At 44.8% G+C, this 23377-nt stretch overlaps 1 protein-coding gene across 1 annotated transcript; it reads right to left on the reverse strand.

Annotated features, from left to right (window-relative positions):
• Nucleotides 1-16960: 16960 nt before the first annotated feature.
• On the reverse strand, nt 16961-22344 carry LOC123190820 (cullin-3A). The gene is made up of 2 exons (XM_044603549.1): nt 21998-22344; nt 16961-19177 (listed from the first exon to the last, which is right to left on the reverse strand). Exons 1-2 carry the CDS (start codon nt 22156-22158, stop codon nt 17140-17142), a joined length of 2199 nt encoding a protein of 732 aa, XP_044459484.1. The 5' UTR covers nt 22159-22344; the 3' UTR covers nt 16961-17139.
• Between the last annotated feature and the right edge of the window lie 1033 nt (nt 22345-23377).

A 23377-nucleotide genomic window follows, 5' to 3' on the forward strand; every position in this document is an offset into this window, starting at 1 on the left:
ATATGCCTAATCTTGGACTGCAGTTCTTGCATGTTGTTGGTGAGTTTCTTTTATTCTATATTTAGGGGGCTCTAAGCTACTGAATTAGGAAGTATACAGTTATGTTGGCTATTGCAGGGAGCTTTGGATGGTGGTCTTGATATTCTGCACAGTGACAAGAGATTTGCTGGCTTCAAGAAGGATAAGAAGCAGCTGGGCGCTGAGATTCACCGGATACATCTATGAAGGTCATGTTGCTGACTACATGAAGGTGAGTTGGATCCATTGCCTTCGTGGTATTATAATGCCATTTCTTCACTCCCTAGGGCTATTGTTGTTGTATACTGAATTCTTTCTGGAAGATATATCTGGGCCTGATTCACCCATATAAAGTATCCTAAAGCAGTGTACTTTGTTCTTATTTCTGAAGCAACTTATCGAATCTCGTTTTAACTTCTGCCCTACCTTCTCCTCTCTCCTTCTCCCCACCCTCGTCAATCCCTTCTTCCAGATCTCTCTTCTTCTCTCTCATGTACCCCCCTGCTGGTGAACAGAGAGGGATGAATCCGGCCACCGGGGCAAAAGATCAGGGTGGATCCAAGCCATCACCGCCTCTCCTTTACTGCCTTGGACCATGGCCGCCTCCCAGGTGCAGTCAATGTGGAGGCCAAAATCGAAATTGCGAAAGAGAAGTGATGCCTCCTCCTCTGAGCTGCTGCATCACCGTGCCCCTCTGGTGGCTTGCCTGCTTTCAGAACGAAGAGGTGGTGGCAGGCGGAGGAGGGAGCATGACCCTGGGATGGACGCAGTGGAGCACAACCAGGTGATAATTGGGTGGGAGCAAAAAGGGGAGCAGGGAATGACCCTTTTTAAATTTGGCTTCGGTAAGGAGAGCAGGCAATAACCCTCTTTCACTTTCATGTCGGTAAGGCCAGAATGACAGGCCTAAGCTCCTGGTGATATCCTACTCCACTCAGTTTTTTCTTCTTCCATGCCTACACGGATCTATATTATTTTAGTTTAAACCCGTCTAAATTTCTGTCATATAAAATCTTTTGAAACAATGTGCTACTATTATTATTACTGAACTGTGTCAATCTGTTTGTTTTTTGAAGTGGGAAGGGATGAATTGAACAAGAATGAAGGACGACGTGTTTGTTCTTCAACCATTTCCCTCTGAAACCTAGGTTAGGATTGTCCCCTGTTAAGTGTGTGGTTTTACCTGCTACTATATTAGTCATGCAGACATGTTCAATGTTCGACTGTTTCTTGCCTCTGAAACCCAAGTTAGGATTGTCCCTTGTTAAGTGTGTGCTTGTACCTGCCGCTAAATTAAGCATGCACTTTCATTTTGGTTGCAGAAAATTGCGGGAAATCATGGCTAGAGCATATATGTGAACTTGGCCTCCGGTCATTTAGTCAGGTTTCTGGTTCTGCTTGGGAGAGTATCAAGTGTTTCCCGTTTGTTTATTTAAATAATTTGTATCTAATTCTTGTGAAGTAGATCGTGCTTGGGAGAGTAGCATGTGTTTCCCAGCAAGCATGTTGCTTGCTGGTTTTAGATAATTGATTTAGTTACATGCATAGAACCTTTTGGACGGTTGGCTTGGCTGTTCGGATCTGTTTTTATACAGGGAAAACCGTATTCCAATCATAAAACTGATACAACGGGCACACTAATATGGCTGCTGTACTTTGATATCGACCATTTGATTATTCAGGAGATATGTATCAAAAGAAGAAAAAAAAGGTGTGAACCATTTGATCGCTGGGTAGATGTGTGTTAAGGAAATAAAACAGACAACATGTTTGTTCCTTTGGATATATGTTGTCAAACAGAAAATTCTTTTTGTTTATCGGGGCAAAAGAATTGTTGTTTGAGTTATAAGTCTTGGCGACCTCCGCTTGCTTTTCGATGTTCAGTTCACTAATTCCCTGCTCTTTCCTTAATTTCTCCCTTCTAGATTATGCTTCACTGTCAACTATCCGCAAGAACGAGAGCTCTCCGGGATGAGGATGTCATCCTGCCAGCTTGCCGCCGACGACAACAAACCAGATAGGTTGGCCAAGCTGCTAGGACAAATATGAAGACGAACTGGTGAGTAGTGTAAGTGAACATTGTTTGCTGTTTTTCTTTCCGGCGTGGGTTTACTAAACTTTCTATATATGAATTTCCCCTCATATTTTCTTCCTGGGTTGATAAGAACTGAACAATATAATTTGGTCTCTCGTGTCCAATACTCGCTTCAATGTAGGACGACTACATTGTCAAGGATAGTTCTAACAACTGAATCTTATTTATCAAACTTTCTTTATGGTGGCCGTGATTGAATTTCAGCAATGAAAACCTCTGTAGTTGAACCATTCAAGAAAATGGGCACTGTTACCATGATAGGTGCCAGTGGGAAATTGCAATGCCTAGGTAGCAATATGGCAGTGCTATTGAATCATTTTAATTACCAACTTGACCATTCTTTTTAGCGCTTTATTGCTGTTTCTAACCCCCTAATGTTTATTTGTGATTTTTTATTGTACATGATGTGTTGTTTGTTAGTTATTGCACAGTTTTCTTGCTGGTTGTGAGGTTGATAATTATTGTCTTCAGCGAGTTCATTGATTTTTTATCAGTGGTAGGATTTCGGAAAAGTTGTTGAATGGTCTGCGAAGCTCATCATGTGATGTGAATGCAATATGAAGCTCATCAGTCCAGTAGTACAAGTTAGCATTATTTCTCATCGTTCTTAGGACTAACAAGGAGACCTACCTTCATGTTGCTCTTTCAACATTCCTAATCCATTTAGCCATCCTTGGGAAATGCTTGACAGTTAGACATGATAACTGTACTTCTATTTTTGCTTCTCTGGTTATTTTGCTAAATTTATTCTGGGTTTGGCTGTTTGCAACCAGAATGCTAATGTTCAGATGTGTCACTCGAAAATTAGTATACGGCTCATGCAATTAAGTCGTATTGTATCTTGTGAAGGTTACTGAACGGCAGAACATTTAAAAAAGAGTTGCTTTATTTGTAGTTAAAAAAGGGATCGAGTTGCTTAGCACTATTGCCAAAATTCAGAAGGGATTCACATATTTGAAGAAGGCTGACCGCAATGGACCATCAATACTTAGCACGCCTATGGAAACGCTGAGGGTTCGTATGTATAAACGTGTATATAGCTTAGCTGGAGTGATTGCAGATTTGCAACACCCTCTTAACGTTAAGAAGAACAACCGTATAATGCTGAACTTTCAATTATTCCTGTAACTAATGAAAACAATATTACTCTGGTGTTTGCTTGCTATGAAAAATGATGTCTGGTACTAATCTGTTTATAAGCAGAATATTATTCCAGATTGAATAATGCCAGAGATATAGACAGATTCTATATACATTTCGATGTTTTAGCGTCCATAGTGAGAGCAAGTTGGAAGACCAGATGCGGTCTTATGTTTGAGAGTTTCCTAAATTTCTTGGCATTAACATTTCCTCTTTGCACATAAATTATTTCAGTTCAATACACATTGTATCATAATTTCCCGCTGGGGTATATACAAATCAGTCAGTCAATTATCAGTATTGTTCCCTGCTCCGAGGTCATGTTTCAATCTTCATTTCCTCTTGCCTCTATCCTTGTCCCAGCCCCATACTGTTCTTTTACTTGGCCAGTTATTCCTTTTACCACAAGCACTGCACACATTGGTTGGCAGAGTTGTAGGTGATCAAACACGTACACGTTCACCCTATATTCACATTTAATTTGTTGGATATTATGATATAGCTTGTCTTTTATGCATCAGATTGTTTGTTATCATGGTGAAAAAGAACATATGGTAAGGATAGATACTCATCGTTGATGGGGGCGGCGTGCTACGATTCATGCAACACTCGCAATAGGCAATTGTAAAAGTAAGTGTACACGACAATGACGAATGAGTCGACATATACCAGTGAGAGTCAAACATGGATATTTTCTAATTGGGACCGGCTACGAGGAAATGTCAACCCAGTGACGAGATGAAAGCCAATCCCTCGACTAGTCCCAACTTCCTTAGTGATCCTTCCGTCCAAGTTAACCGATCAGAGAAGAATTCATCCGACCCACTCTCTGAATGGAAGTGCAAAGCTAGAAAAGAAAAACTTCACCCAAGCCATGTTTCTAAAAGTCACCTGAAAGAAGCTTTTTGAGTTTGGACTTTGCACTTCTGTTTTTGTCCCTCCAATTTTCTCATGTACATTACTGCATATTCAAACTTGTAGTCCAAGAAAAGCTTTCTACCCAGGCACCACTAGAACAGTACTCATCTGTAAAATAGAAGCAACTAATAGGAGTTATACAGATTACATAGAATATATTAAGTTCCAAAAATAAATGGAATGATACAACGTATATGTCCAAAGGAATTGAGCATAAATTGCATCCGTGTTTGCTTTGACCTGCAGCTGTCCAAGAAATTACTAAGGAACTGATATATAGACATGGTTGAAAGGCCCTTGGTCTATTTGCTCGCACTTTCACTAAGTCACCTTACAAGACACACACGCACGATGTCATCTTTGACAAAGTTGTACAACCTGAACTTGTGTTTCACCATCCAGAATGTTTTTTTTTGCTGCGCCCCCCCTCCACACTACTGGACATTACAGCACCCATGTCAGTCGTGTGGCCAGTGTCTTCGTCCTCTCGCCGAACTCGAAGATTTTGGTGATGCAAAACCTCCCAGCTCCCAGCTACACAAAGCTACAGTCTAGCATCACCAAGGATGCCGCCGTTGGAAGGGTCGCTGTACCTGATGGTGGAAATGTCGGTATGGGGAGGCGGTGCCAGTGCGGCAGTGCCAACCTTCCAGCTTGCCGCCGCTGGAAGGGTCGCTGTACTTGAGTTGAGGGCCTCGAAGTTGCAGGGATTGCGGCTTGCAGGGTAGTTGCACATAACGTAGAGGACGGACATGACCACGGCAGTTGTCGGAGGCGTCGGGGTCGGCGGTGGAGAAGCGGATGGGCTTGTTTCCTTTGGGACTGCTGAGGCATGGGATCGGCTGGATGAAGGCGGCGTCAATGTCGTACAGGACGGTGTGCCCCGCCTCGTCCGCCGCCTCGTCGATGGAAGGGAAGGAAATCGAGCATGTTGTCGTCTGAGTCCGAGATGGATCGTCGAATCTGAGCCTGGGCGGAGGCACCCGCGAGATGCTCTCCATCCATGGCGGCAGCACGGCCGACGTCGACGGCAACACCGTATTCAGCTCGGATGGCGGTGATACTGCGGCTGCTTGGGCTTCCGCCGTGGATCCGTAGAACAGCTGCTCGATGAACGCGTGCTGTCGATCGACTTTCGCACGTTGTAGTGTCGATCGACTTCTTAACCCAGCACGTACGTCTCGGCCGCGTAGGAGAGGACTTATTAAACACGTGAAAAGTTTCCAGAAAAAAAAAGAGACTTAAGCACGTCTCTCGTGCATGACGGCAATAATTAAGCTCCACGCATGCATGACGTCACGGCCAATGGTGCACGCGTTGTCTTCGTGCATCCATGCATCATGCAGGACGGCGAGGCTGCACCTGTACCGGCCGCGACCTTTTTCTTAACACAGTACAGACGCAAGCACTCATATAAACGCGCATACACTCATCCCTATGAACGCACATACGCACATCCTACCCCTATGAGCACCTCCGAGAGACTGAGCCGGCATATCATCTTGAGATTTTACGAAGTTACTGTAGGCGCCTCGTAGTCGACGGGAACGTCTCCTCCCACTGAAAGCGTATCGCCGGAATTTCTAAAATAAATCCAAGATAAATGCGAGCACTAGGATTTGAACCCTGGTGGGTTGGGGATACCACTGTCCACCTAACCATCTCAACCAGAGGTTGGTTCGCCCTGCCGCGACCCTTGGTTGAGGCAGATACATACGAAAAAAATCCATTTCAAACCCTGAACTTGTAGATGTTTGGCGAAACGAACCCTCAAGTCAAAATCCCGGTCGATTGCACTCTCAACTATGCAATCCCGGTCTAAATCAAACCTTCAAGTCGTTTGGATGGCTGGGATTTCGCTGAGGGCACACAGCCACACACCTGCACCCCGCTGGGCCGCCCGATTTAGTTTTTTTCTGTTAAGAAATAAAAATTCACAAAGGGCTTCTGCTGGCCTGGCCCGCTTTTGTTTATTGTTAAAAAAAGTGCATGGTGTGCCTTGAACACGCGACCCAGTGCTGGTGCTGTTTCTTTTTGCTTTCTGTTACCTTTGTTCGATTCTTTTTTTTTCTGTTTACAAATATTTGTTGTAAATAAAAACATAGACCTGACTGCAAAAAAAGATTTTCTTACAAAGATGTTCAAGCGGTGAGCAAAAATTCTGAAACAATAGAAGCGCTCGCGCGGAATCGAAGCTGCAACCTCTTACTTAATTCTAGCAAGACTAGCCAGACGGGCTAGCGATTCAATGGAAATTGTAGCAGCGCCACACTTAAAGTAGAAACGACAACGGCAACTCTTTAAAAACATTCAACATTTTTATAATATAAGTTGAACAAATTTTAAAATACAGTAAAAGTTTTTGTAAAATAATACTGAAAAAAATTAAAACATACAAATGAACATTTTATACTATACGTCGAAAATTTACTTAATATACAATGAACAAAATTTAAATACACAGTGAGCATTTTCTAATATATTTTGAACAATTTAATAATATATAGTGAACATTTTCGTAATATATGACGATCTTTTTATAAAGCAAGGTGAACTATTTCATAATATATGACGAACATTTCCTTAATATGATGAAGTTCTTATAATATGCAGTGAATTTTTTTTGTAATACGCAATAAAGAGAAGAATGACATAAACAGAAAATAAAAAAGAAAACATAGAAGAAAAAATGAAAGGAGAAAAGAAACCAAAACAAAACAAAACAAAACAAAACAACTGGAAACCGGCCAAAAGAGTGGAAAACCTCGAAGCCAAAAACCATTGAAGAAAATTGAAAAAAAACAGGAAGAAACAAGGAAACAACAGCGACCAAATCCATAGGTGGGCCCGTCCAAGTTGTGAGTCTCTTCAGCGAAGGCTCGTCCTTTTGACGGCTGCGGGCGTCAAATAGGATCCGGCGCAAAGAGCTACAGAAAAATAAAATATTTTTTTGAGCAAACAAAAATATAAAATGGGCTGGCCTAGCGTGGAGGACGGGTGCTCCTTGGCCCACCAGCTAGACAAATCCCGGTTGACATTTCTCAGGGTTTGATTTAGACCGGGATTGCATAGTTCAGGGTGCAATCGACCGGGATTTCGACTTGGGGGTTCGTTTCGCCGAACGTCTACGAGTTCAGGGTTTGAAATGGACTTTTTCCGATACATGCCTACAACTGGATCGAAGGCATGTCACGACTGACAAGGCGGGCTAGGAAGCACCACAGGCTGGGCCCAACGGTCAGAGGCTGCATGAGGGGGAAAAGGTGTAAACCGCGTGCAGTGTGGACCTGGTCGCTGCTGGTAGCGAGTGTGGGGCGTGTGTGGTTTTTTTTTGAAAGAAAGTTCGAGCTTTAGAGAAACTCCAATGGGCCGACCCAAACGGACGGCACAATTGTCCGTTTTTTATCCATTTGGATCGGCCGCTTGCCCGGCGTCCGTCCAATTTTGCATTTGGGTCGGCAGTGCGCCCAACGCGCCGATCCATTTCATGTCTGCACTCAATTTTTTAAAAAGGCCCGCGGCCACAGATCATGCCAACGGCCATAGATCATGCCGGCACCATGCCAGCGCCGGTATACATTGTCGGCTTCAAAAAATATCACAGCAGTTCATGATGGCGCACTCGCTAGCGACCGACACACATGCCATCGCACAAAAGGGGGGTAGGACTTGAGTTCGACCACGGCATCGTGGCCCCGTGGTCATGCCAGCACACAAGCCGACATACAAAAAAGGAAGGCGCTCACGACCACGAGATCACTCGTCGGTGAACTTGAGCATGTTGGCCAGCATCTTCTCGAACCATGACCTCTTCCTTGGCGACGGTGGCGTTGAGGAGGCTGTGCTGGCTAGGGTTTAACCCTAGCATGTAGGCGCCTCCCTCGCTGTTGCCGCGACGTGGGCCGTGGTGACCTCCTGCTGCGTGGCGGCGGTGATGGCGGCAGCGGCGACGGCTTCATCCCTCGCGTCCACGGCGTGCCTCCGGCCCTTCCTCTTGGCCGACTCCCTTACCCATTGTTCGGGTGTCAGCGCCTTCTTTGGCTTGCGCGCGGCGGCGGTCTTGCATGGGGCACGAGGCTTGCCCTTGCCGGAGGGGGCGATCGTCTTGCCGGACGAGGCGAGGGAGGCGAGGCCAGCGGCGGCGTCGAGCTCGAGATCATCGTCCATGGCGAGTGTGGGACGGGAGCGCGCGCGGGGGCGGGACGATTTTTTTGGGGGGGGGGAATGGTGGTGGCTCCCACCGCCCGGCGGGCCCAGGGAGAGGAGTAGGCGCGCGCGTGTCTGTCTTGTGTCCGCGCCAACGCAAATCCGGCTCAAAATTAGTTCGGGAATGGGTCGCCATGCGGATGCCAAGCGGATGCGCATCTGTTTGGGTCGGCCTGTTGGGCCGCCTTTTCTGTCCGCGCTGACCCAAACGGACGCCAGCGGACGAAATGGGTCACCCCATTGGAGTTGTTCTTATTCATTAGAAATAATCATTACATCGTTTATGAGGATTGGTATAATTGCATTATGTGGTTCCTCGAGCCAATCAGAAATGAAGGAAAATCTAGTCAACTTGGCAAGTTCATGAGCAACTTTATTTGCTTCTCTATTACATTGCTCGAATCTAGAAATAGGAAAATCGCAAGCTAAGTGAAAACAGTCATAAAAAATTGCAGCTGCTGCCCCCGGCGATCGTCCTCCTTCGTTCATGGTCTCGATCACCTCCATATTATCCGAGTTAATAATTATGCGATTACAACCCGTCCTTTGCGGAAGCGATAGGCCGAATTTTAACTCCAAAGCTTCAGCCATCAACACATCTGCACACCAGTCAATCTTACCATTTCCCCCACCGATGAACCTACCTTTGTCATCTCTTAAGACCGCCCTGATCATACCCCTGAGAAGGTCGTGGTCAAAAAAAGCATCAACGTTAAGTTTAACAAATCCCGTCGGGGGGCTAGACCATCCTCCTCTTTTCATGGAAGCCTTCGGAGAGGAGGCATTAACAAAATTGGCAGTGACAGCATGTATCCCCATAGATATCTGTTGTGCATTTTGAGTAGTCTCATTGTGTACCACTTTGCACCTTTCCCACCACAAGTACCACGCTGATATGGCAATCATGTCACGCACATTTCGAGTGCCCATAATATATAGTTCTTGATCTGGTAATGAAAGTAAATATTCCAAGACTACCTCACCCGCATAGTCTATTTTACAAGCTCTGTCGATAATATCGTCCATCCCTAGTCTTCTCCAGACTTCTTTTGCTCTGTCACATAGAAACAACAGATGTTTTGTGTCTTCTGGCCCAGATGAACAGGCAGGACACTCAGGCGGGACTTTCACATGTCTATTAGCTAACTTAACATGACACAGAATGGTGTCGTGAAGTGTACGCCAAATAAATATTTTAACCTTTGCTGGACAAGCAAGTTTCCAAATCCTCCCCTGATACGTCTCCAACGTATCTATAATTTTTGATTGCTCCATGCTATATTATCTATTTTTGATTGCTCCATGCTATATTATCTACTATATTACCTACAGTAGCATGTCATGTTCCCTGGATTGGTGGCCTGTGAAATCGGGTTAGCTTGGGCAGTAATTAATAATAAAAATGTAATTGTCGAACCAGGTGTATACCATGTTCTCGGGATCAGTGGTATGTTCCTTTGGGGAGACAAACAAAAAAACTAATAATTGGTCGAGCCAGGTGTATACCATGTTCTCAGGATCGGTGGTATGTTCTTTTGGTGAGATCGATAAAATATTATCATTACTTCCTTCAAATTCAATAAGTGCTTCAACCATAATGTTATGTTCCGGGTAATAAGTTTTTTTGGGATCATGCTCTCTTTAGGAACCCTTTGGCACAATCAGCATTTGAACTTGTTGATCCACTTTTATCTTTGTAAAAGTTTAAAATAATTGAGTTTACTAGTGTCCTATTGCTCTGTATCACTCTTAACCATTGATTTTCACTAGCTAAGTCCAAAGCATGCATTGTTTGGAGATTTACTTCACGGGGACATTCTCTAGTCAATTCACTTTTCACTATCTTCCCTTTGTCATATTCCTTTGCTTGAGGACAAGCAAAGATTTAAGTGTGGGGAAACTTGATAAGCACATTTCATATACATAATTTTGGCATAGAAATATACCATTCGTTGAGTTTTGACCATCAATTCTTGCTATGAAATATTTAACATTTGAATGATATTCATGAAAGAGCATGTTGACTAGTGAATTGTTTGTTTTGCAGAGAAGTGCGCAAAGGCACTATAAACTTCAAGATTCGGTCGGACTGCCAAACGCGACGAGACTTGGGGCTTGAACGAGAGAACGAGGGACCCGAGCAAGAAGAAAAGAAGTAACCGAGGGGTAGAAGAATGATAGAAGGATCTTCTTGTGAAGAAGGAAGAAGAGATGAAGGGCCAATTAGCAAAGTGGCAAATGAGAGGAGGGGATCAAAATCCCTAGCAGCCTCCATTCCCAAACCGGGCCTGGATACACACATCTCTCCCTCACCCTTTCTTCTCCACCTCCGGCCGCCGCCATGGCCAGGCCGGCGTGGTGGTGGCCCCTCACCACCGCGCCTCCACCTTCACCGCGACACCACCACGCTGCTCCTCCTCCTTCTTCTCCTCAACCTCCTGCTACTGCCTCCTCTTCTCCAAGCCCCTCTGTTTCTTCTCCATCACGAAACTGCTGCCCCTCTCTTGCTGCGCCCTGCTGCTTCTTCTCACGCTGCTGCTGCTCTCTATCCCCACGTCCCTGCTACTGCATCTTCTCCTTCTCCTTACCTCGCTGCTGATCCTCCTCTCACCCCGCTGCTCTATTTCTTCTCTGAACCTCGCTTGCTGCTACTTCCCCTACCTCGCTGCTGCTCTGCTTCCTTACCTCCGTTGTTGTTGCTTCTCTTCTGAACCACAAATTGTTGCTGCTCCTCTGAACCCCTACTGCTACTGCTCCTAATCTTCTCTCCAACCTCCTATTGTCTCTATCTTTCTCTCTCTCCCTCTCTCTCTAAAATATATGTCCAATTGAGATGTTTGAAACCTTGTAAGGTTCAGACTTCGTAAAATTCAGAATTGAGATGTGTATGGTGTGTATTGTTTACATGACTAGTGCTCAAATTGCTATGTGTTTAGTTTCAAACTTTTAAATATAGTGCATCTTTTTATGTGTTCTTATTAGTTAATGTCCAGTTGATTAGAGTGTTATGTCAGTGTGATTTTGCTCTGTGAATTAGTATTCTGTCATCCTATATGTGTATTCATGCATGTGTGTTTGTCCCTCTACTAGTAAATTTCTGGTCCTAGTATTGTTATCCTGACTTTTTATTCCCTGTTAGTAGTCCCTTTAGTAGAGCTCAGTCATCTATAGTAAGTTCCTTTTTGTCCTGCTGATTGGTTGTGTGCCTTATTAAAATACAAAAATACCAGATCGACAGTGAGTGTATTCTAAACCTCCCTTTGCTATTTTGCATTGTCTTTGTGGATTATCTTCGGGAACAATCTTAAATATTTTAGGTTTTTTTGCTGTTTTTATCACTCAAAATTGTATTACCTAGCTTTAGCCGAATATAGTTGCCGTCGCCTAGTCCCTGAGAAGAACACGACACTCGCAGTTTGGGCGAAAAACCCCACTGTATTTACATCTGATCAGACGTGAACGTCGGCGCGCGGGACACTGAGAGCATGAGCGATGTTGTTGTCGGTGGACGGATGATGTACTCTGCATCGTGCACCACATTCTACTGCCTTGGAAACTTGCTCAACGGGGTTGTACGGGTTTGACGCTAAATAACTGGTTTATACTAAACAATTTTACTTATTTTTTAAGTAATAAAAACCAAAATTTTGAGTCAGCGAGAACTTTGATCATGGGTGGCTAATCATACTCTCCCGTGATCAAGTGAGTAGGAACTTCACTTTATTGTATCTGGTAGCGTTATCACATAACAATATTGATGAATATGATAACATAATTTATATTATATAGTACAATTCAAAAGACTATCATTTGTTTTAACAAATGATTTTTCGGTAAACTAAACTTCATATTAATATGTAGTGTAAGAAAACTAAATAAAAACATATTTATCAGTGGATTAGTTTGCAATATGTGGTTGTGCCTACGATATGGTTGTGTCTACGAGATGTCTATATGTGGTTGTGTCTACTTAAGTACCTTCAACTATCTTTGCTAGAGTGTTCCATAATGTGCACATGTACACGACTATCAAATGTCTAATAGATGTTAGTAACATAGGAACCACATACTACCTGAATGTGCAGTTGAACCATTAGAAAGAAACAAAATGATGACATGAACTCTTTGCAACATACATCATCTGTTTCAAATACTAATTGAAATTCTAGGATTACTCTAAGTAAAACTTCATTGAGTTGATGAAGTATATATCAAAATCAACAACACCAAATATGTTTCATTATACCAAATATATATATTTGATATTGTCGGTCTTTGCAAATTTTTCTATTGACTTAGTCAAATTAAAAAGAGTTTTGACCTAGGATAATCCTAGAACTTTAATTATTATGAATCGGAGGGAGTAGATGACAGATATATAAAGTATGTGCCCATGTTTGAACATAACTTACCTATGCAAACTAATATACTAAATCAAGAAGCATGTTTCGATGTTGCTGTCTATCTGTACACAAGAAGCACATACAAGAGACCAAGGAAGATTAGGAATCAAATTTTTTTAATGTAGTCACAAGGCATAGAGTCATCATAGAAGCATTGAAATTTCAAACCCAAAATCAGCCTTGCTTGCCAACGAGATTTCGGTGGAGCAATGCTTTGGAAAACTATAGACACCAACATGCAACAAAAAAAAACAAGGTAGAAGCATGGGTCTACTGAAGCAAACAAATTGGATTGAAAAACACGTATATGATGCTTATGAAGCATGGATATCGGAAGAATTTTTAGCTGTCACAACATAATGGTTTGAAAATAGCAAAGGAATGCTTGCCATGTACAAACAAAAAAATGCATTATAATTCATCTAGTGTTCAGTGTTGACACGCTAAACCAAGACAAGGTTGATAACATACAGAAAATTTCATATTAGAATAAACCAATTAACTGGTAGCAAACACTGGATTATGAAACTAACAGTTTGGTCAAATAATTGTGTTACATGGATTTGGATTTCATAATAGACCGGAATATAGATGCATGGCTGGCTAGGCCAATTGAGGATGCGATGTGCGGATCTGTGCAGTCATAAGTATGAGCTTCCGTATCTGAGAGATTAAATTGCCGACGCAAGAGATGATGGAAGCATCCTTGCGCCACTGCTGATTGTGACAATACAGGTGAGCCTTTCCATTGTCGCTCGCCGTTGGGAAAGCGAGGGGACTATGGGCCGAGGGAGGGCGCTGCCGATGTATGGAAGACAGAGGGGGAGCACGCGTAGCGGCGACGGGAGCAGAAAACTTTTGTTTGAGGGAGTCGATGGGCAAGAATTTCTTACGGTCATTCCCTAATCGGCGCTATATCTTCTTTTTTCGAGTAAAATGCATCTGTGGTCATTATACTTGTGTCAAGAGTTCACTTTGGTCACTCTACTCAAAAATACGATCAATATGGTCATTATATACGCATTACGGTGATTATACAGTCACTGATTCACCGTATGGCTTCGTATTTTGTTTAAGCTGACCGGTCAAACTTCTTACATGGCAGCCTAATCTCCTCTCTGCATATGCGGTCCCACCTGTCAGTGGGTTGGGGGAAGAAATAAATAGGAAAAACTGTGCATCGGAGGGGAGCTAGAACCTGGGACTTGCGCTAGCGCTACCACGTACCCACCCGCGCTAGCCAGTACGCGTGCACACACTCGCTAGCAGGCCCCCCGCAAAAACAAAAACAAAAAAAAAACACTCGCTAGCAGGCATGCACACGCTCGTACACTAGCACGCACGCATACTAGCACCGTAAAAGCACGCATTGACACACTCACTACTCACTAGTAGGCATGCACACGCTCGTACACTAGCACGCACGCACGCACGCACACGCCGGCGACGAAGCTACCAGGTGTGGGTGTCCGGTGTCGTCGTTGTCTGCCATGTGACCATCTCACGCAAGACTGAGAATTGGTATTCGTTTGCGCCACTTTGTCCCACTGCTCCTATGCATCACCCAGCATCGATCAGTACCACGACCCAGCAAGTGCTTGTGAGGCGTCGTGCAAGGCAGGTCTCCATCCATGAGCTGCATGGTGAGGCAGTGGAGGGAGTAGGGCGTGAGACGGCAGCAATGCGGGCGGGTGTGCACTCCGTACATGTGTGTGCCCTGTATGCATCCGTGCTAGTGCGTGCGTGCACATAAGGACTGGTGTGCACGGCGTACGTGCGGGCGTGAGTGGGTGCACTGCATGCGTGATTGCATGCTTATGTCCATCGAACTACTATGTCACTATCAAGTTAAACACAAAGCGGTTAGTCTCTGGTGGCTTTTTTTTTTTTTTTGAACTTAGTCTCTGGTGGCTAATACACGCGGGTTGCTCCTTGGAGTTGGATCTATGGTTTGAATACCCATGGCCGCATGAATATTTATTTGCCTTTAATTCTTCTCTTCCACCCACTGACATATGGGTCCATGTTCAAGGCTCCACATAGAAAGTTTGACCGGTCAGCTTAGACAAAATACAAAGCCATGCGATGAGCCAGTGACCATATAATCATCGCAATGCGTATATAATGACCGTATTAATCGTATTCTTAAGTACAGTGATCAAAGTGAACTTTTGACACAAATACAATAACTACCGATGCATTTTACTCTCTCTTTTTTTGCGGGGTCATTCCCTAATCGGCGCTATATCTTCATTCTTTGTACACAGCGCTCACGGTTTTTGGAATTGGCCGAAGCATATAGTCGAGGATGTACTTCTCTTATAAGTTTTGGGACCAGAATGAATTGGGGGGGAGCATACGAGCTTGCCTGACCATCCATTGCGGCGCGCTAGAATTCTCCATGCCGGTTTAGGTGGCAATAAAATTTAGTAGTGGCACATACTATCTGAACAATCACCTACTCTGTCGACGAATTCCTAGTTTTTTTTGTATCTCCCTAGTTTAATTCATGACATAGTTTTTTTTTGAGGTTTTTTTTTTTTGAGACAATTTTTTGAGGTGAAGTGATTCCCTAGTTTAATTCATGACACAGGCAAGTCTAGCACAACAAGGCCTGCTTTGGGCCGCGGCCAGACGGCAAGGCCTGCTGCTTTCGCAAGTCGTAGCCTGGGCCGCGCGAACAAAGAAAGTCCGACGGCACCGGCGCGACCGATCGGGTGCATCATGGGTAATCATCACACCCCGTAAAACTAGGGATCTTGCTGTTACATATTTGGTTGGGATTCCCCCGATTTCCCGGGCGAGTTCATCACATGCGTCAGCCCTTCTTCTCTCTCGACGACCAGCGTATCGACGAGTGCGATGGGGACGGGCTGCCCTGGCCCGACGACGCCGTCGACGAGGCCCTCATCTCCTCCCTGCCCGTCTTGGACGACAGGTTCCTAGAGGCCCTCGGAGTCGACTGCTCGCCGCCGGCGCCCATGGACGTGGACGTGCACCTGCGGCTCACCCAGAGCCCGGCCGCCGGCCGGAAGACCAACTCCGGCGGTGCGTTCCCGCTCTGGGACGTGCCCACCAAACCGCGCCGCCAGCCGGCCGCCGCGCGCAAGCGGCCCTGGTCCCACCCGTCCGTGTCTTTCGGAGTCCCGGCCGTTCACGAGGCGCCGCCCGCCCACGGCGGACACGGTGTCAGCGCCGACAACGCCGGGGTGTTCAGTTACGGCAGCGACATCAAACCCAGCAAGTTGTCTTACGGCGGCGACATCAAACCCGGCAAGTTGAGTTTGAGTTACAGCAGCGACGGCGGCAGCAAGGTCGACGACATGGGTGGCGGCCGCCGGCGGTCGGCGGGGCGGAAGCGGGAGCAGGCGCCGGAGGGCCAGGAATGCGGGCACTGCCACACGACGGAGACGCCGCAGTGGCGGAACGGGCCGGACGGGCCGGCCACGCTGTGCAACGCGTGCGGCATCCGGTACAGGATGGGCAGGGACAAGCTGGTGCCGGAGTACCGGCCGTCGACGAGCCCCTTCTTCCGCAGCGGCGAGCACTCCAACCGCAACAGCAAGGTGCAGAAGCTCAGGGAGAAGAAGGTCAAGGCCCTCAAGCTCTACGGCGATGGCGGCGGCTCCGGTGCACCTGGTGGCGCCATGACGACGGCGAAGGTCGCCGGCAATGTAGATATTAGTTCAGTTCTTTAGGATGCCCGTCAGGTCTCTTTGCGGATTTTTTAGCATGTTTAATTCAATTTGTTAAAATCAGTAGGTCCAAGAGGATGGGTCACCTTGTTCATGTAAATACTTTGTAGGTGATGTTAGACCAAATGATTAGACCATGAGTGAATTACTCGTCAGGTTTAGCAGCTTTGTTTTGGTTTATTAGCTCGATTGGGCATGAAATTGTTTATGTTAGACCAGATGAAATCGAGTTGCAATGGGAAAATCTCTCAATTAGATGTCCAAAAGGAATCATTTACCTACAAGTTATCACCTTCAATATGCTAACAAGCAAGATGCTAACAACCGAAAGATGCTAATACAGGAACACTCGTCTAAGCTCCTGCAATATATCTCAAACACTACACAGAAAAGGCAGCAGGAAGCATCAGGCAACAACTGCGGCTACCACCAAACCAAGCATCAAACCACAGAGCAACCAGCGGCAACAACCCAAGCATAAACACTGAGATATAAGATGGTTCTATATTATGTACCAAAGATGGCAGACCGGAAGTTTCCAAGCCACCACGACTCTGCAGCAGAACTACAGCCAAGATCCAAGTCAACGGTACCGACGCGACATGTTTTTTCTTCATTCATGGACACTGGACGTCTAATGTTTCGACAGCAAAAGAAAACCTAATTACGCAAGATAGCGGTAGAGCTTCCTATCTACCTTGTCCCTCTCCAGGAACTCGCGCTCGATCAGGGACTCGATCCTCTTCTTGATCACCACCGGGTTCGGCAGGAAGCGCGCCTGGAGCTGCTTCGTCACCTCCGTCACTATACTGTTGTGGTCCAGGACCCTCCTGGACTTCATGATCCTCACGATGGCCGCCTCGATCTGGGGCTTCCGGTCCTCCTCGACCCTGTGGCGGGTCTCCTGCTTCTCTGGCTCTGACTCCTTCTGCGCAACGACCGTGCCAATCTTCACCTTCACCAACTTGCTGCTGAACTTGTCGTTGAAGTGGAAAGCGTCGCTGTCGGATATGTCCTTGCTCATGGGCTCCTTCCGCAGCACGTTCTTGCCCTTCACACAGGCAAGAGACTGGAGGCAGCGCTTCAGATCAACAGGTGGTATGGCTGTGTTCTGCTCAATTTCCTTGTAGGTCAAAGTATCTGTTGAGTTGAATAGCATCAGGACACACATCTGGTAAGTCGAGACATTCAGCTCATGCTTGCGGTCTCCAAATGTTGCCTTGATGTCTGCATTCCCCATATTTGTCTGCCATGTCAGTCTCCTGCCATTGTGCGTGCCCAGGTAGTGTGCCCGGAACTGCTCAGAAACACCAAGGATCTCAGGTGGAAGATTGCAGGTAGCGCATGGCTGTGTTGGCCAAGATCCAGTGGTGAGTATCTGGACAGATATTGTTGGGCCGTCACTGTCACCAGCGAGATTGGCATAGAAACTTTGCATTGTATCCTGAGACGTCTTCAAATCAGTGAACATGCTCTCCAGCTTTGACGTAAACTGGTAGCCACATTCTGTCTTCAGCTTCACAAGCATGTTCCTCTCAGCTTCATCAGAACTAGTTTTCCCAGATAGAAGGCGTTTTGCCAAGTGCTGCTTGTAATACTTCTCAAAAACATCTTTCTCCTGCAAGTACCTGAACAGCATCATAACCTTGTCCAGAACTGTCTCAATATCCTCTTCATTGGCAGCACCTTTCACACCTTTCCGAAGCTTGTCATCAACATACAATGATATGAACTCAGGGGAGCGATTGTTTAAGTTGATGAAATGCTCAAATGAGGCATTTAAAGCATTCTGGAAAGTCTTGTCATTGCTGAATGAAACACTGACAATCTCATCATACTTGTCCTTCTCATTTAGAAGACGCTGGACGAAATCAACAGGATCCCTTAATCTCTCTGGGTCAGTCACTAAAATCTTTCCAGTCTCCTTAACATGAGAAGCCATGAGAGATCTAATGGTTGAATGCCCATCAGGGACACGTTTAAACAAGTCATACATCCTGGTCAGGTCTTCATGCTTGTCATTAATGAGCATATTCACAAGACCAGAATTCTCCATAAGAAACAACCTCTGCATGTGATTCGAGAGCATCTCTTTGTCCACAACATTAGCTATTTTGTCTGCAGTTTTGGCGTCCATATACAGCGAAACACGTTCCGATTCCTCAGCAAGCCGCTTCTCAGCATTCTTCAGGTACTCACCACAGTCGCAACGCTCGATGCACTGCTGCGACTCACCACTATAGAAACTTGCAGACACCTCAAGGAATGGCCTCTCAAAGTCATCCTGGTAGACAGACGACCCCAGTTCCATCAGCATCTTGGTCGTGTTCCTCATCAAACCTCTGTTTATCATCTCACCCATCCTCTCTCTATGAATGAGTTCCAGAAGTGTGTCGACCAATCTCCCATGAATTTTGGGGGAGCGGACAACAATATCTCTCCACAGTTCTAGACCATGCTCAAAGACAGGTGTCTTTTTGCTAGATGGAATAAATGTTCTATCCATATACATCAGTATATCTCTGATCATCTGTAAAGCCTTGATATGATCAGCCCACCTTCTCTGTAGCTCCTCCAAGAACAAACCACCTTGGGCAGCCTCTACTAATTTGCCCATTTCTCTAAGGTGTCCTTTCAAGTTCTCTGCCAATTTATCGTATAGCCTCCCACCATGCTTGTGAAGAACCATGTTATATGCGGTCCTGGCCAACACAAAAGGGAGTATTACATCATGAAATTTAAATAACAATATCTGCACAAACCAATAGCAACATGACAGAACAGTAATATATGGCCTAAAAATAATATTCAGATAATAAAGCAAGTCATTCCTCAGCATACCTCAAAACAGCACAGCCACCACACATAAGCTCTAAAACACAAACACAGACTAGTCTGCACTATACTTATGGCACCTTTAGTCAATAAGCACACTAAGAAATCCCAAAACCAACTCCCAAAATAAAGGCAGGAAAACACACATGCCAGCCACAATTTCTAAAACATTATATAAAGACAATTTTACAGGAAAAAAATTCATACAGTTTGTTATGCAGAAAAGTGTGAAAAGTATTTCTTTGAAATAATCTTCAGTGAACTAAATAAAAGCAGACAAGTCCTATATATGATTTAAATTCCGAGCTATCCAGTCTTCAAAAAAAAAATGCATCAAACAGGTCATTTATACTCTGCAATCTCATATGTCATATCTCTATCTATTCCATCTTAGTTAAAGAAGACCTTGCAAATGTACAAAGGAAAAATAATGATTCTTTCATAACATAAGCAAAGCCATATGTACAAGGATGACAAAGCTAATGTAAAAAAAACTTGGGGTCTACTACCACTATCCAAAAAAGCTGGGCTTTACTGAGACTAACTAAACAACCAGGATTTCCTAAATTCAGAAGGACCACATACGCATGACTGCTATTATGGGCTAAATTCTTTATTGTATTTCATGATTCAGAAAAACAGTAGGTCCCAGAAGGGGAATGTGTTTCAGTGTTTGTATCATGATAACTTTATCTATTTGGCACAAAGAGAAGCCTAGATTGTATTATCTGGTAAAAGGCAACTTTACCAGTTACACTACTCCAAAAAGACTTCAAATAAAAGGGAGTGTAAAATTTTATATGCGGCCTTACATTAATTCCCCAAAAGGAACTTCCAAATTATATAGCGACATTTTTTCATCAGGATGCAGGTTAAATTACTACTTCATTTGTAAAGAGATGATGTGTCAGACCTCTTTTCTTGTTCAAGAACAGATAAGTTTTTAGGAAAAAATATCATGGAATTTCCATTATACACCTACCTAATTTAGTGGGTTGGACTTACCATACCCCAAAGAACCAGCATGGATGTCATTCTCATTCTACAAAGTTGAATTCATTTCTACCCAATAGCCTAAGTCCCAGGATGAGTAAATGAATTGGGCTATTGTGCAAGCATGAATGGTTTGCTGAGAAAGTTCGCTAATCCATTAAACAATAAATTAGCTAACTACAACATTATTACGCGGGCTAGCGTGGTCACTTCAGCACCTACCTTAATTAATTCTATTGTCGAATACAGTGGTTCAAGTGCATCCAACATACCTTTTCCCAGTAGATATAGCCATTACTACTTGCAAAAATTACACCATATGTCATTATGGCAATAGTGTTTGTTAACGCCAGACAAGGTCTTGGTTTCAAGATGAGAACTAAGTACTAAAACAATGTGAACAGCATTGGTACAGGTGTCTACGAGTACCCTTTTGTAACACCAATGTTTCCATGCTAGTCGTGGATGAGTTTACAGCTATTGAGTCGAAAGGTTACAGTGGCAAGTAGCACCGGTATTAAATCCGTTATAACAACACAAGGACTTTGCTCATGGAAATCATACATTAACAATCAAATTAAGTCATGTCAACCTTCAAAATACTTTTTTTCAAAGAAATCTGGAACAAAAATTAATAAGGGGCTTCCCGAAGATGAAGCGACACCAGAACCTAGAAACAAAATACTGCCACGGTAACACAGGGCAAAGTAAAGATATGGCCTTTTTTAAGATATAAAACCCATATGCACATTCTAGACAATGTATCCTAACAGCTTTCATGCCCACCCCCTCACCCCAGTTTCCAAGTAATTATCTAAAAAAACTCAGGACTAAGATAACCTATTATAAACAAGTAAATTCCAATTACTTTCATCATACATAACATTTGGATAATTATGACACAGACACACTATCATAACGATTTAAGCACAAAACTTTTTTGGTAACATTGTCTAGAATACATTGTTTATAATATGTCATCTTTACTTTGTGGACACAAAAATTAATTATAGCATAACAGCAAAAATATTATGCTTCACACAGCCTTGCGGACACACTTGCAGGTCAAAACACGCACAAACTAATTTTCACCAAAACTATGTGCTATATCCAGCGTTCCAAAACTACAACAGGGCAAGACTTACCAATTTCCAATGACGGCGTGCTAAAACCCATGCAACTAATTTCTACCAAAAGTAAGCAAACTACGTCCAGACTCCAAAACTAGAATCAGAGCAACACATCCCAATATCCAAACAACAAATATAAACCTGCACAAGTCACAGCCACGCCAGCTCGGCTACCAGGATTAAGCGCTACGTCCATGCCCTTTCAAGCCTCGGCGCATCACGATTTCTTGACAACAAACCACAAACTCGCATACATATAGGATAACCTAATAGACACCACGGACCAAACAAAATCTTCGGAATTTACTGAGTATCCCCACAATCCAATCTACGGTCATACAGCAAAGCCTAAGAAAAACAGAAGACACGATCCGCACACTATCCAGCGACGAATCCCGACCCGAATCTATCAAGCCACGAATCTATCTAGCGACGAATCCCAATTGGCGGCATCCAACACATCTACCGTCGGTCGCCGCGCCTCCCCGAGGACACGTGCACCACCAAAATCAACAGCGGAAAAAAAAAGGGGGGGGGGGGGGGGGGCAGATCGGGGCTGTCAACCTGTAGAGCTCCTCGAAGGAGAGGCCGCTGGCGTTGTGGTTGTAAATCTCGCGGATGGCGTCATCGAGCTTCTTCCACGACTTGTCGAAGAACTTGGGGTCGACCTCGACCCGGTGCTTGAAGGGCTCGATCTTGGGGATGCGCTTCCGCTGGGGATTCATCGCCGCCGCCCGTGCGCCCGCGCCGCGGCGATCCGCCCTCCCTGCTGCTTAGGGTTCCGGCGAGGAGGGGAGGGGATGGGGACGAGACGATGGGCCTCGGCTCGGCCGTATAGGTATTTTGTTGTTTCGCTCGCGTGCGTGCGTGTGCGCTTATATTTTCCGGATTCTTTTGGGGGTTTCGCCTCGGTGGATATCCCACATCCGGGCCGCCCCCTATATTTGGCGCTTCGGGCCTCGCCGTCTCGGGCTCCTTTCCACGTTTCACGTTCGTATTCCGATTGTTCACGTTTTATATTTAAAAAAAATAAAAATAACTTCACAACACATCCACACGCCACATTGTTTTCCTTTTCAACAAGAAAAGGACCCAGGTCCATATATTTTTTTAAGTACGAGTAAGTATTACAAACACATCCTTATTATTACAGAAAAAGAAAATCGCATCTAAATTCTCAGGGGCGCCGAGATCTTCTTTGTCTTGCATACACCGAGGACGAGTCGTGAGCAAAGCTTGATGTTGCCTGTGGGCCTCGCATCGATGGAGCAAACTTGTTTCAACCCAAAAAGTTATAGCAGCGACGATTAGGAAGTCATCCACATAGATCAGGAGACGTCAACGTCGTGAACTTTGAACTATGTAGATACTCTAAAGACCATAAACGTCAACCGAATCCAAATCCATGATGTTCCCGCTGCATGTCCTTGCGCAGTCAACCGTGCCATCACATGCTGTTGCCATCGCCTCGTGGTGATGTGATCGATGCCTTCACGCACTGGCGTCTTGTTGCCGCCCCGGGAGGAGCGGCGTCGTGGCCGAGCGCCTCCCGCGCGTACTGGCCTGATGTTCCAAAGGACTGCCACTCGACGGTTCCTTCTTCTCGTGTCGCCGATTGCTCTTGATAGAGTCTTCGTGATGATAACGTATTGTACAGCGAAAGTAAAAAGACAGATGAAGAGTTCAAATGATTCACTAATTTTATTGCAATGTGGGAGACCCGCTTATATACATGATGAAGAGAGACATCGTTTCCCCAACATACATAGAACACAGGAGGCATCCCTCTCATACAATTGCACATGGTTTTATTTTTCAACACCCATATATGGAGCAAATCCCTCAACTTTTAAGCTTAGATGCTCCCTTCTTCATTCAGGAAATCCAAGACACCTCGAAATAAACCATGCATCATGCTAGTCCAGGACCGAACATTTTCGACCC

The sequence above is a fragment of the Triticum aestivum genome, chromosome 2A (assembly GCF_018294505.1).
Source record: "Triticum aestivum cultivar Chinese Spring chromosome 2A, IWGSC CS RefSeq v2.1, whole genome shotgun sequence".
Lineage (NCBI taxonomy): Eukaryota > Viridiplantae > Streptophyta > Magnoliopsida > Poales > Poaceae > Triticum > Triticum aestivum.

Coding starts and splice junctions, on each gene's coding strand:
- LOC123190820 (XM_044603549.1), bottom strand. CDS start 22,158: ATGAATCCCCAGCGGAAGCGCATCCCCAAGATCGAGCCCTTCAAGCAC. Junction 19,178..21,997: donor TCCTTCGAGGAGCTCTACAG/GTTGACAGCCCC, acceptor TGTGTTGGCCAG/GACCGCATATAACATGGTTC.